Here is a 14060-nt window from a genome sequence, read left to right on the forward strand (position 1 = left end):
CTGCTGAGTCAGCCCCACGCCCGCACACCCCATGCCGCTGCCGTTTCCCCCCCACCCATCGATCTAGAATAGACTCGAGAATGGACTCGAGAATGGACTTGAGAGTGGACTTGAGAGTGGACTTGAGAGTGGACTTGAGAATGGACTTAAGAATAGACTTGAGAAGGTTTTGGTGCCTGATTTTTTTTTGTAAGGATATGTACATTTTTTGGAAGTCAATTTTTTACTTCTGGCCTAAGAATTAAGGCATTAAGTTTTTGAAGGCGGTAAGATGATAGTAAAGGCGGTGAAAGAAGCGGTCGGAATTATTACTGCCTAAGGTATGACTGGGAAAATTCAGGCATCAATCTATCCTGATTAGGCTTAGTAGGTTATGTGGGGGTGTGTTAGCATGAGAGGGGGTGTGTTTAGATTAAACTCCTTTTTTCTATCACCGCCGGTCCCAGGCTCTTGCGCACTCAAATTGAAATTTCAGATGTCGTTGCCTACGTTCCATTTCCTGGACCCTCTCAACCAAATCTCCGGTCCAGAAGCTGACAGCCTACTTGGGCGTTTTGTCCTCGACCGATGGAACTTACTAGAGGGCTACGAGCCCAAAGACCCGACCAAGATAATAACCCCCGAATTCATCAATGAGGATCTCGATTTCGGCAACGTCGAGATGTTCATCACAACCATTTCGCACACATCGGCTAACGCAGCAGCAAGGAAAGCGCTGACAATAGGCGGGTCGCGTACAAGCACAGGCGGGGTCGCACTTTCCAGCGACCAAATAACCAAACGAGGGATCAAAAACGCACGGTCGGCATTCGAAGCGCTCACAACAAACGCGGACATCATGACTGGAGTTCAGAACATGATGCGCAACGCAGGAGTACACCGCGTGTGGATGATCACCGGCATTCTTCTAGTGAGCGATGGGCGCGTCAAAACAAATGCCTTGAAAGCGAGCGAAGTTAATTTCAATGCCGCGGCACAGTTCCCCACGGCTGCGGCGGCTGGGATAAGCCCTGTGGGGCTGGAGGCGCTCGACGTTGATGTGGCGGAACTATCTATCAAGAAGAAAAGAAATGCCGAAGCTGGCTTGGAGGCGGATTTGATGGGAAGGCGCGTCTTTGCGGTGCAGTATTGGCGGTGTGATCACCCTCGTTGGAAGCCGCAGCAATTGCTGGGTCAATGGAGAGGGCAGATGACGCTACGTGGGAAGGGACTTCAAAAGGTTGATACGGGACATATGGGGCTGGGGGAGTCGGAAGATGAAGATGATGAAGACGCAGATGCAGATGCAGACTGGGAGTCCCAAAGTCTTGTGCTGGGGAGCTCTGAAGAGCTTCCCGATGTCAATGTATGACTTTGTAGGCACAAGCGTAGACACTTTGGAATGTTCTTTACATCAACGATATGAAGTACTGCTCTTTTCACTCGCCGCGATGCAATTTCTACATTGCGAATTTCCCTTTTTCGATCCCGGTATCTCTATTCGGCTTTAGATCTAAGTATGAGAGTGTAGTCTTGTGGAATAGAAGGGCAGCGGAGCAAATGTACACAGAATCAATGGATAAATAATCAAGAGCCCTGAATCTCACAAGCAATTTCGCGACAAAGTAGCGATCGGACGATTGGAGAGGCACATCGGCTTTCAATTCTCCGACAGCTTGTTGTGAAGGGTTTCGAGGTTCACCGTGATTTGTTCATCATATCGGAACTGCTAAAACGTGGAGACTTCTTTCAGGGCCGATTAGCGCTGAGCTAACTGCATTGGGCCTCTCTTATCAGGCGGTTCGACCAAACTGGCTTAGCTCCGACGGCTATACCAACTTAAGCTAGCAGGCGCTGCAGGGCGTATCCGTGGCTGTAAAATAAGGGAAAAGAAGGGAAAACGAGGGAAAAGCAGGGTCCAGCCAGGACCAGCCAGGACCAGCCATAAGCGGTCAGCCACCCCCTGGGCTCTCTAGCTCTGGCCTGGATTGGCTCAACTTCCAAGGTTATGCATGCCCAAAGTGGAGCTGGTAGTCCCTGAATCCCTTCCGACTGCTCCGTACGGGCACTCCGTATGGAGTACTCCTCACAAGTCTCACGCCAAAACATCATTTCCCGTCCGATTGGGTTAGATCAAAGGAAAACATCGCGTCTTGGCATTTTTCAATCGGTTAAGTTGACCAATTTGAGAACCTGTAAAATGCCGACTTTCCCAGTTCATGGACAAACCCTCAGCCTCGGGGATACTAGTCATGTAGAATAAGCAGCCACCAAGATTCAGTGTCATGCTTATGTATTTAATGTCGCCCGCTGGGCATTTTGAAAGTTCGCGCCTTTTCTCTGAGGAAGCTTGGTACATAGCAAGCAATTTGTCGCACCATGGCTGGCATTAAATCGTTCTTCTTGGCACAATCGTTGCTCTGGGCCCTAGCCGCCGCTGATGCATCAAACCTGAACCCTGATGGTGAGGGCTGTGTCGACCCGAGTGGATATCTCCAGTGTTATGAGAATAACGTGAACACACTTACGACTTGCATGACTGATGCGAAAAACGATTGCGAGGGAGATGTCTATTCAACATGTGTGTTGGCTTGTGGCAATGCACAGTTGGCTGCCAATATCGGCTGCTGGTTGACCAGCTGTTGGAACGAGGTATGATTTACTCCCTCTTCAAGCTCCTCGCCCATTTTCTCTAACACAAACTCACATTTCATAGGTCTACTCATGCGCATACCAAGAAACGGCCCTGCAATACCTCAATGGCGCCGACCGGACACAGGGCGACCAAATCCCTTACTATCCTGCTCCAGATAACGCGCCTGGTGGATGCGGTAAGAAAGAATCACCCCCATTCCAACTTGCAATGCGCACAATTCATCCCCATGTATTCTAACAAATATATCCTGCAGTGTGCAACTTGGGTTACCTTTGGGGCAATTTCACTGAAAGCTATGCCCTCAACGCGCCCTGTCTGGATTTCGCCAGCGATGGCTCCGTTGCCGAGACGGCCAGCTGCCAGTGCTGCTGGGATTCATCCTTCCTGTCCGAGTAAGTCACTTGATTGGCATGAAACACCTCATCTACGCAGAGACCTCAGTTGATTGACATGCTTGCTTATAGGTTTGTCGAAATGTGCCCCCACAACGACCTCACCGACATCGACATCGACCTGATGGTGGAAACCTTCCAGTCCGGCTATAATGAGTCCGCTTCTGACGATTGCTCCATTCTCTCCAACCCGGAACAATGTGTGAGCTCTTTCACCTTGGACACTCTCGCGTCTACCTGGTACAACCCGGGCCAACTGCCCTCGGGCTTCCCCGGCACAGAACCGCTCTCGACTACCACCGATGCCGGAAGCCTTACTAGTGCTCCGGATCCATATACCTTCTCCATATTCCCGAGCTATATCACTGTCATCACTCCGGCTCCGTATAACGCGAAAAACGCTGCGGCAACGGGGTCAGGAAGCTCTGGTAGCTCCGGCGACTCGGGTAGTTCGGGCAGCGCGGCTAGCTCTGATTCTACCTCGACCGCGACCGGTAACACTGCGTCTTCGACTAGCAAGGGAGCTGCGAATAATCTTGTATCGCCCATTAGCTTCAACTTCGGTATTTGGGGTCTAGCCACTTACACGGTTGTCTGCGGTGTGTTTGGTGCGGCGTTGATCCTATAGAGGATAGTGTTATTTACATTGCATCAACTTGTTGGTGGCAGCTGGCGGTTAGCTAGCCTGGACTAATGTTCCAAGATATACGAAAAATCTAATTTGTATTGATGTTGAACTTTTTTGGAGATTTCATCTCCATCGATTCTTATATATGCTATCATTCTATTAATACATCACAATTCCCCCGTCGACCTTCAGAGCTCCGCCTGTCATAAAGCGCGCATCGGGGCTGGCCAAAAAGGAGCATAATGCAGCGACATCTGCAACTTCTGCCCATCGACCAAGAGGTACGGTCGCTAGCATACTCTTCATCTTCTCTTCGGGCCAGGCAGCCAAAAACATAGGTGTGTTGACTCCGCATGGGTGTACTGTGTTCACTCGAATGTTATGTTGGCCAAGCTCGGACGCGGCAGTCAGACATAGGCCGCGTAGTGCAAACTTAGAGGTCGAGTACGCCGAAAGGCCTGGCGTGGCACGGAGCCCAGCGATAGACGATACCAGAATTATGCTTCCGCCATTTCCAGAGTCCTTCATCGCGCGACCACAGTGCTTCACGCCCAGGAAAGCTAAAAGACTGTCAATAATCTTGTACCGGAGTGCGAACGAAATTGGTATTTCTCAAGCTTACCTGATCGGGTGTTGACCTGCATCACCTTATCATACTGGTTGACATCAGTGTCAAGAATGCTCGTGGATGAGTACGAGATACCCGCGCAGAGCAAAGCCGCATCCAAACCCCCGAACTTCTTTGTTGTTTCACTGACATAACGCTGCACATCCTCCTCGGCAGTGACGTCTGCCTGTACAGTAAGAATGAACTCGTCTGCATTCTCGATATCCAGCGATGACCCCTTCAATGCTTCGATCAATGCATTTTTAGACTGGCATAGCCTCCCCTCATCAATGTCAACGAGCGCCACCTTGGCCCCCTCAAGAAGATATCTGCGGGCGGTTTCAAAGCCGATGTTTCCCGCCGCGCCGGTTATCAGTGCCACAATTCCCCGGAGACGATTGGGAATTGGCTCTTGCGGAGGGAGAATTGGTAGTGATGATTCAGACATTGCGACTCGTTCGTGATGACACAGCTGGTTTGTGAAGAGGGACAGAGCATTACCCCTCCTTTGCGGACCTTAAATAAGGATGTGCGAATAGCCGGGCCATGAGATTCAGGCCATGACCCTGAGATCGGGTAAATGTTCAACCTGAGGGAGACGCCAAGATACTAGTATTCATTGCGGGACGAAGCAAAAAATTGCGGTGAGGTGGTTGGATGGGGGAAATCGTGGGGGTTGTGGCCCGAGTGGATCCCTGGGGAGCTGGAAAAGTCAAAGCTGGGGAAAGCTACTAGCACCTAGTACCGAATATAACTATCTTCCCCGACCTCTTTCTCCCAGTGTATCCATTCCGCAAATATAGGCGTTTTCGAAACGTGATCCACATTGGATCCAGTTCATTTTCTTGCCGACAAGGGTTCTGGAATTTGGGAAGCTCCAGAATCCAGCGAAATATATATACAAGGTACATGGCATGTCCAATTATTGTTGTTGCCCAATTAAGTATACAAAGAGTTCCTAAGGTTGATAACCATGCCCATTTTTCGATGTCGAAGCTTCGATAGGTTAACTGGTACCTGCACAGGTATGCACGTGCACTGACCTTGGAAGGCCGGAACTTGAGAGGTGAAAAATTGATTGAGACATGCCCTCCGCACATGCCCGCACTTGCCCAGGTGGGCGGGCGCATATTACATACACAGTGGTATAACTACTATGCATTCTTGCAATCCACATCAATCAATTGATTCCGCCTTGCAAGGTTGGAACTATCCAAACTTTTGGTAACGCGTTATCCGACCTCTTTCTAACGGTTTTTCAAGTGAGATCTTGAACCTTACATGCTGGGAACCCAAGGTTCCCACAATTTAATACTCAACAACGAATCTTTCATATTTTCCAAGCTTTACCACAAGAAAAATATCAAAATTCCCGCCGTGGCGCGATCAAGGAATGGATGGGACGCGTGGTGACAAAAACATTGACACCTTGTTCTAGAAACAGTGGAACCTCGGATCAGATAACGCACGCCATGTGGGTACAGCGAGATACCCTCCAGATGTCCGCAGCTAACCAACCCTATTTTAAACCCAGATAGAACTTGAGTGGATCTGAGTACATAAGAATCTTCTCGCCTCAAGTCCAATTACAGTCGCAGCTCCCATAATATGACAAACAAAACCTCCCACTCCGCCCAAAAATCCTTGGTACCAAGGAAGGCCAAGGAAAAAACATCCGAAGATCCCCCGAACACACGAGCTTGGCAGGAAAGAGAACGCGAGATTTCTTTCTTTTGGGATAAATCACCGGGCTCAATAACCTTATCAGATCATTGATCATCACCTGGAAACCTCTTTCTAAGGTCGTGATTGGACGAGTTACAAATCTCGGACTTTCGGTGCGGTGGTCCGTTTCAAGCTTGGTCGGACACTGCCCGTTGTCTGATATCGAATCCACCGTTGCGCGTGGTTTTAACTCTGTTGTTGCTTGGCTGTTGATTTTTCAGGATGTTGAGGGAATTTCATATTTGTTATAAATACTGGAAAGTGGGCTGCTGTACGCGCTGTTGGCGATGTCCAAGTATCTGGCTATTGATATTCCTACCCCAACATGGCGAATAAGGATTTATTGTCCAAATCGGCATTGGATGAGGTGTCTGAATCTCCCCGGGACGATGCACAAGGCGACGAGTCAAAGGAAGTCTCGTTGGCTGAGTCCAATGACGGCAAAGTACCGCCTCCTTTGAAAGCCCGGCTATTTGCAGTCGCCTTGATTGCATGTATCAGTTTTGGTTCACACTGGAGCTCGGGCGTGACTAGCGCTATGAAGAGCACAATTAAAAAGGTTGAATTGCGAATGAATCTCGGGTGATGAGGGGTCTAAGGCTAATCTGAAGAATTCACATAGAAAATGGATATCGACAATGTTCAATTCGCGTTGCTGGAAGCTAGTGAAGACTTCATGGCCACTGTTCTATTGTTGCCGAGCGGATTACTTACAGACCGTGTTGGAGGCGCTGGTAAGTGTTTTTGAAACATATTGCATTGTTGGTAATATTATCTGATCACGGCTGAAATGTTAGAAATGATCGTCTACGGAAACATCGTCTATACCATCGGCTCTATACTGGTCGCAGCTGCGGCAACCATGCGATCGTTCAACTTCATGATTGGAGGTAGAATCATTCTGGCCTTCGGCGATATTGCTACGCAGATTGCTCAATACAAAATGTTCTCCTCTTGGTTTGCACCGAGCAATGGCTTCGCGTCTACTCTGGGATTTGAGTTGGCCATCGGAAAGGTTGGCGGATTTATTGGCAAATCTACTGCTAATGTTATCGCAAAGGTCAGTCGCAGCAGCTTAGACATGATGAGAAATTGACGGCGCTGACAATAACAGAATACGGGTAATTTTGCCTGGTCATTCTGGACATCGGTTTTCATGAACCTATTCACGAATGCGGCCACCGTTGTTTTCTGGTTCTTTAATAAGTATAGTGATCGACACTTCAGCGGGCGGCGCGACGATGCGACAAACGAACAATTGACGGAGAAGAACAAAAAGTTTGAATTGAGGAAGGTGTTTGAATTACCATGGTCATTCTGGGCAGTCATGGCGTTCTCGCTTTTCCAGACTAGCACATCTTCGGCATTCAGCACGAACGTGACGGAACTGGCCGAGCAAAGGTTCAACGTGAGCGCGATCAAGGCCGGATGGTACAGTTCGCTGTCGGAGTATGCAGGTACGCATTGTGTTTATTCATCTCGCCCCGCCCGTGGTCTGGATGTTCGGTGTTGACTTTATTGTTAGGTTGTGTTTTGGTCCCGGTTCTTGGTATCTTTATCGATGTTCTTGGACACAGAGCGTCCGTCAGTAAGTAAACAGAGTATCCGCCAGGGCCTACTACAGGCATTGACTGTTTTAGTGTTCACCTGTGGGCTTGGAATGCTACTTAGCATGGTCCTCCTCAACTTTGCTCCATCCAAGGCTGGCACCGGTGCGTCATTCGGGATCTATGCCGTCGCAATGTCATTCGGCCCGACTTCGGTCATCGACAGTATCCGCACAACTCTCTGGAATCAGTCGGTCTTTGGGTCTGCCTATTCACTCAAAGTCACGATGAATAACGCGTGAGTATCGATGACACCTGCGTCATGAGGAATCCCGCTGACCAGCACATAGCATGACCATTATTTTGCGTATAATCACGGGGGCGCTCCAGGACGCCGATGACGACAGTTACGATCGCGTAGTGCAAGTGTACCTCTTTATGGCCGCTGGATCGTTGGTTGTCGGAAGTGCCATTTTGATCGGATCTTTCGTGAGCCCGTACCTCGCGGTCTTGCAGTGGACTCGGAAAAAGAGGTTAACGATGGGAGCTGAGGTCATCCAAGCAAATAAAGAGCGCAGCTTGGTGGCGCACGCCAAGCAGACCCGGGTAATTTCACTGGGTTGTTTTGGTATGCTCTTGTTTGTGACGATGGGTGGATGGGTTGCATACATTTGGGGTGCCATCACCGGCCACAATTCTTAAAAGTCACTAGATTCAAGACCCAATGTACCGGTACCTCGTGGGGGGTGATCAGCCATTAGTAACACATCCTTATTTCTGGTATCGGTACGCGTTGCGGAAAAGTTTGCCACCGCCACTTGCGACAGGGGCGTTTCACAGGGGGAGATTTCAATGGTGGGATCGGCGGTAGCGGGCGCTAGCAGCCACCCAGACGCCCAGTGACGAGTTGGCTGAGAACAGTGACCCCCTTAGTCATTCCCGATCTGGCATGATTTCTTCGGTCTTGGTCGGAATTTCGATGTGGAAAGAGACAAGTTCCAAGGAATCGTTATTCTTGGATTTCAAGTAATGAACTCTGTGCGGACTACTGCATTGCGAGACCCACTGATGGGCTTTGACTTTTTTCTGTTCTCCATTTTGATGCTAGTTTTGTGTGGAGGATCTCAGTGAGAAATTCGAAAAAGATCCACTGTGCCTGAAAGCTGTCAATGGATAAAATGCTGGTGGCCTGAGGCGCAAGGCTGGGAAAGCCCGTGATTCGACATCGGGACCCACATGGCGTTTTTACTCTTTTCCGTTTTTGTTGATGTTCATCCACACCTCGTCCATCCCACAATGCTGATCATGGTCCCGTATGTGTGGCTTTCGTGCCCATTGGCGTTTTGGTTGGGGCGATTCATGGCGCCCTGCATTGTCTATGGCTCCAAGGGGCAGCGGAAATTATTGTTCCCCCCTCCTTGACCCCCAGAAGCTTATGGAGCGGTGGGTACAAAATGCACAGCCGATCGAGTCACAATCCGCATCGGCCTCAATCTCACTAATCACATCGATGGGGACCTTTTTCCCCTCTCCCTAACACTCGTCTCCACCTGACAGATGGTGTCCTTGTGCGGTACCCCCCTGCCCTAGCTGTTCATGATCCCCGTTTCACCTACCTCGGATAATCCTAGTGCGCAGCTGGTGGGGTGCCCATCTTCTCGGGGTTGTCCACTTTTTATCCTTCCACCTCACAACTGCACAGGGCTATTGTCCGCTCGCAGATTGATCGACCCGCACCCTTTCGATAGGGATTGACAGTCCCTTACAACTGTCTTTGCACACCTTCGGAATCCTCCCTCCGACCCCTCCCCCGAAATTGCCGGCAAACCGGCCGAACATACAAGTCGATCATCGTGCACAACCGTTGCCACTTCCAAGATACCGGGGAAGAAAGATGCCTCTGCCCCAGCCCCAGCGGCTCAACATGGAGGTGAAAGAGACAGGGCAGAAGGCTCAGCACCATGCGGACCGGAGAGCGAGAGAACTTTACCGTTACTACCAGCCGGCTATGCCAGTTGGCGTAGTTCCGTCTTGGCTGTCTGCAGGCAACGGTCTCTCTTCCCCGAGCTCAAATGGGACCTCACAAGTGAACACACCCCCGATACAAGAAATACAAGAAGGGTCGTGCAAGTCGGGCAGCAGCACCGCTTCCGGTCCTTCCACGGCGATTGGGCCCGAGTCCCTGGTTCTAGGAACATCCAACAATACATTGACATCCTTTGCGCAACTGGCGGCGTTGCGCTTGAATGTGGAACGCGCTTTCATTTGCGTACTTGATAGAGATCAGCAGTTTGTTTTGGCCGAAGCAACCAAGTCCATGAATTTGAATGACACATCACAACATGATAAACATGATCAGATATGGATGGGGTCATCTGGGAGTCATAAGGCATGGAATCTGTGTCAGGTGAGTAAACACGTCGCTGTGCTGGGAAACTTTTTAGCTGTCCCTCGAGATGTTTTCCGGAGCTTCATTTGACGACCAAATCCGACAGGACACTGCCGCCTTACCTCCTTCCAATCGCCAGAATGCGCACTATCAATTACTTACCATCAACGACTTGAGCGAACACGAACGGTACAAACAACTCCCATTTGTCGAGAAGGATCCCAAATTTAAGTTTTACGCCGGAACCCCCTTAACCACGAATAATAACATCAACCTGGGATGCCTTTTCGTGCTGGACAGCAAGCCTCGCAACGGGTTATCCGAGCTAGAGAGAGACACACTAGGGTCGCTGTCAATGTTGATATTGGATTACATGAGGATTTGTCGCCAAGCCTCCGAGGGCCGACGAGCTGCACGCTTATCAAGAGGATTGAGCTACTTCGTTGAAGGTAGCTCAAGTTTTGTCGATACCCTCGATCCTTCCCGAGCCGACAGCATTGGCCTGTTCTCTGCGACCACCCAGTCGACCAGCAATCGCCTCAGTACTTTTGGAGACTCTCGCGAGGGAAACAGCGCGGATCATGCATCGCACAACGGATCACGCGAAAGCCCATACCAGACAGCATCGCATAGTGGATCTCGTGAAAGCCCATATCAGACGGCATCACAGAGTGGATCTCGTGAAAGCCCATATCGGACGGCCTCGCATAGTCCACCAAATGCTCGCTCTCTTAGCAATGAGGTGCAATCCTTCGATTCGGATGTCTCTGAATCGAAGCTCGATGCAGGAACATCCGGCGCTGCGAGCTCTCTGCCAGAATGGGTCACTAGTAGTAGTCGAAATCGACTACCGCCAGATGACTCACAGGGAAACTCGTGGTGTTTTAGCCGTGCAGCAAATCTCCTTCGTGAAAGCTTAGATCTAAGTAGAGACGGTGGTGTAGCTTTCTTTGAGGCGAACAATACTCCTTTCATGGAACCTGATAGTGAAAGCGATTGTTCTGCCGATACAAGTGGACCCGCCACGATTTTCTCGTTGTCCACCCATGATGAGCCGTTTTCTTTCAGCCAAAGAGATGAGTCGGTCACCAACCCTGTTGCCAATCTTGATCGTACATTTTTATCCCTATTACTTCGACGATACCCCAAAGGCAAGCTTTGGTCTTTCCACCGAGATGGCCTGATATCAACCTCTGATGATGACGATGACCACATTCCCCGGTATTGGGAATCTCCTGGTGCCAACCGATCTGCTCCAGCCTCTTCAACCATCGGTGGTTCGAAACCCATGGCCAAGCGACGAAAAGCCGCAGAGAATACGATGCTGAACTTGTATTTCCCAAATGCTACGCAGATCATTTTTGTACCTCTGTGGAATGCCGTCAATTCTCAGTGGTTCTCAGGATGTTTTTGCTGGACCACAGTGGAAACGCAAGTCTTCACATCAGCTGTGGAACTGAGTTCCGTTCTTGGTTTTGGGTCATCTGTAATGGCAGAATACAGCCGCGTGGAGTCACTAATCGCAGATCGGCAAAAGGGGGATTTTATCGGAAGTATCTCACATGAGCTTAGAAGTCCACTTCATGGTATCTTAGCTGCAGCGGAATTCCTGAACGGCACACAGCTCAGCGAATTTCAAGATTCTTTGCTTGAGACGGTCAATGCCTGCGGCAGGACATTGTTGGATACAATGAATCAGGTCCTTGATTTCAGCAAAGTTGTTTCGCTCGAACGAACCTGGAAGTCCATGAAAAAGAGGAAAGAGACCCCGCTCGATTTCAAAGGAACTGACAAGTTGGCTTCTCATTTGGACACCTATGTAGCCACAGACCTTGCCATCCTAGCCGAAGAAGTTGTAGAGGGTATCTGTTTGGGGCATGCTTATGGCCAAAATTCAAACGCGGCTGCCGATATCCCGGTCCTCCTGTCGCAGAACAGCCCAAAGGCCCAGTCTCCCTCCAATGTGGATGTGGTTATCGATGTTGAGCAGCGAGATTGGGTGTATCGAACGCAGCCTGGGGCTCTCCGCCGAATAATTATGAATTTGTTCGGAAATGCAATGAAATACACAGACCATGGGAGGGTGAGTCTGAGTTTGGAAGCTTCGAGCCACTCAGAAGGCCGCTCTAGAAGGCAAGGCTTAGAGGATCTTGTCATACTGACGGTTTCCGACACCGGAAGAGGCATTTCGGAAGAGTTTCTGCGTGGGCGACTCTACACGCCTTTCGCCCAGGAAGATTCGCTTGCTGTGGGTACAGGGCTGGGACTTTCTATTGTACGCAGTCTTGTCAAGGCTTTGAATGGACACATTCGCGTCCGCAGTCGTCCCAATCAAGGCACTGTTGTACGGGTATCTCTGCCATTGGCAAGACCTGTAGGGGAAGAGAGCCCACCCGTGGACCCACATGCATTGAATATGCAACAACGGGAAATTCTCACACAAACCATGTTCCTCCATCAAGGATATCCTGATAGAAAGGTTGCCATTTGGGCTACCGATCCTTCGAACTTGGCAGAGCCATGGGTGGAAATCGCCAAGTATATGACTGAGTGGTTCGGTCTGGAAATTGTTTCCTGGCCGCCTGCTGGGCCTATTGATATTTTGCTTGTCCAAGAGTCTGATCTGCTTGAACTCCGCAAGGGAATGTCTGCCACACTCCCAGCCCTTCTGATTCTTTGCCACAGGTCAGTTGACTACAGCAAAGCACGCTCTGAATGGCTACCTTTGTCCTCTTCTGTCGACATCATCCGAAGCCCATGCGGGCCCCACAAGTTGGCCCGGAGCGTGCTCAAGTGTCTCCAGCATGGAAAATCGGCCTGTGTAACTCCATCTTCAGTTCTGCAGGATCCGATGGACCTTGTTATCCGGACTGCACCTCTTCCCACCGTAGTTGGGTCTCCTGGGATCTCACCTATCGAATCTCCCTTGACTGAAATCACTGGTTCGGAGACTGCAGGTGGTAGTCCAAAGTCAACAAATGCCACGTCACCGGACTCACCTTCAGTCATATCTTCGCCACCAGAAGCCATTGTTGCTGCGCCGTTGCCTGGACCATTGGCGGAAACCTCCGTACCCCCGCTGCACGCATCGCGTGTTCTGGTCGTTGACGACAACCGAATAAACCTCAATCTGATGATCACCTTCATGAAGAAGCGCAGACTTACCGATTTGATGGCTGCAGAGAACGGCAAGTTAGCTGTGGAAGCGGTCGAGCAAGCGCCACAGGGGTTTGACATTATCTTTATGGACATGTCAATGCCTGTCATGAATGGGTTCGAGGCGACCCGGGCCATCCGTTCAATGGAGAGAGAAGACGATAGTCGTGGACCGGCCGTCATTATCGCCTTGACTGGCTTGAGCAGCTCCCGCGATGAGTCTGAAGCTCTGGCATCTGGTGTAGACATGTTCCTCACGAAGCCAGTGTCATTCAAAGAAGTCTCTCGCCTTCTTGATGAATGGGAAAAGAACGGACTGAAAAATGAGCGAAAGGTGGGCAATTGATGGCCTCGTCACGCTAGCGGTCTGAAATATGCTCTTCTTCTTTTTATTTCGAGCGTTACTTCATTCAAGGTTTCAGTCCCATTGTTCTTCATCTCCGGACACTCGTTCCATTATTCGCCTTTCATGAAACCTCTCCGAGGGTTTATTATGAGCATACGTTCTCTGGATATACTAGCCATTCGCTTGAACTTCCAGTTTTTTTTCACTTCCCGACACAACGTCTATACCACGGTTGACAGGGTTGAGTATTTATCATTGATCGTGTTATCATATATCATCTTCAATATACTTCTTCTCGCTACTTGAAAAATCTCCGCGGTGTTGCTGTCATTTCTTTCTAATCATACGTGATTTTCTCTGAGCACTGGTGGATGACTGTACACGATCTGACGCATTGCATCTCGGTCTTTAGCCGGATACATGGGTGGCTATAGCCGGCGTTTTCTTTCTCTTCGTTCTTTTCAATGGGTGATCTATATCGTCATATGATATGACATTCGGGTCGTCCTGATTGGATTTCTTGGGCATCGTCTGGAATCACCGTCGGGACATGTTTGCAACAACATCCCACCTCTACACACAAATTGTTTTGTGTTTCCTGTGATAGAAAAGTTACATATCTCAACATGAAATAA

At 49.7% G+C, this 14060-nt stretch overlaps 6 protein-coding genes across 6 annotated transcripts; 5 read left to right on the plus strand and 1 right to left on the minus strand.

Annotated features, from left to right (window-relative positions):
- Positions 1–475: 475 nt before the first annotated feature.
- Positions 476–1351, plus strand: N7466_005980 (uncharacterized protein; the record flags this gene model as incomplete). The annotated part of the gene is made up of 1 exon (XM_057165377.1): positions 476–1351. The coding sequence occupies one exon, from the start codon at positions 476–478 to the stop codon at positions 1349–1351; it is 876 nt and encodes a 291-aa protein (XP_057020976.1).
- Positions 1352–2358: 1007 nt separating this feature from the next.
- Positions 2359–3031, plus strand: N7466_005981 (uncharacterized protein; the record flags this gene model as incomplete). Its single annotated transcript, XM_057165378.1, has 3 exons — positions 2359–2631; positions 2696–2810; positions 2889–3031. 3 exons carry the CDS (start codon positions 2359–2361, stop codon positions 3029–3031), a joined length of 531 nt encoding a protein of 176 aa, XP_057020977.1.
- A 78-nt stretch (positions 3032–3109) lies between these two features.
- On the plus strand, positions 3110–3655 carry N7466_005982 (uncharacterized protein; the record flags this gene model as incomplete). Its single annotated transcript, XM_057165379.1, has 1 exon — positions 3110–3655. One exon carries the CDS (start codon positions 3110–3112, stop codon positions 3653–3655), a length of 546 nt encoding a protein of 181 aa, XP_057020978.1.
- Positions 3656–3814: 159 nt separating this feature from the next.
- N7466_005983 (SDR family NAD(P)-dependent oxidoreductase) lies at positions 3815–4710 on the minus strand (the record flags this gene model as incomplete). The annotated part of the gene is made up of 2 exons (XM_057165380.1): positions 3815–4215; positions 4278–4710. The coding sequence occupies 2 exons, from the start codon at positions 4708–4710 to the stop codon at positions 3815–3817; spliced, it is 834 nt and encodes a 277-aa protein (XP_057020979.1).
- Positions 4711–6312: 1602 nt separating this feature from the next.
- N7466_005984 (putative MFS transporter) lies at positions 6313–8236 on the plus strand (the record flags this gene model as incomplete). Its single annotated transcript, XM_057165381.1, has 7 exons — positions 6313–6546; positions 6610–6721; positions 6785–7047; positions 7102–7444; positions 7513–7575; positions 7628–7832; positions 7885–8236. 7 exons carry the CDS (start codon positions 6313–6315, stop codon positions 8234–8236), a joined length of 1572 nt encoding a protein of 523 aa, XP_057020980.1.
- Positions 8237–9458: 1222 nt separating this feature from the next.
- Positions 9459–13425, plus strand: N7466_005985 (uncharacterized protein; the record flags this gene model as incomplete). The annotated part of the gene is made up of 2 exons (XM_057165382.1): positions 9459–9941; positions 10030–13425. The coding sequence occupies 2 exons, from the start codon at positions 9459–9461 to the stop codon at positions 13423–13425; spliced, it is 3879 nt and encodes a 1292-aa protein (XP_057020981.1).
- Between the last annotated feature and the right edge of the window lie 635 nt (positions 13426–14060).

Source organism: Penicillium verhagenii (genome assembly GCF_028828195.1).
Source record: "Penicillium verhagenii strain IBT 33310 chromosome Unknown utg000006l_segment0_segment0, whole genome shotgun sequence".
Taxonomy (NCBI): domain Eukaryota; kingdom Fungi; phylum Ascomycota; class Eurotiomycetes; order Eurotiales; family Aspergillaceae; genus Penicillium; species Penicillium verhagenii.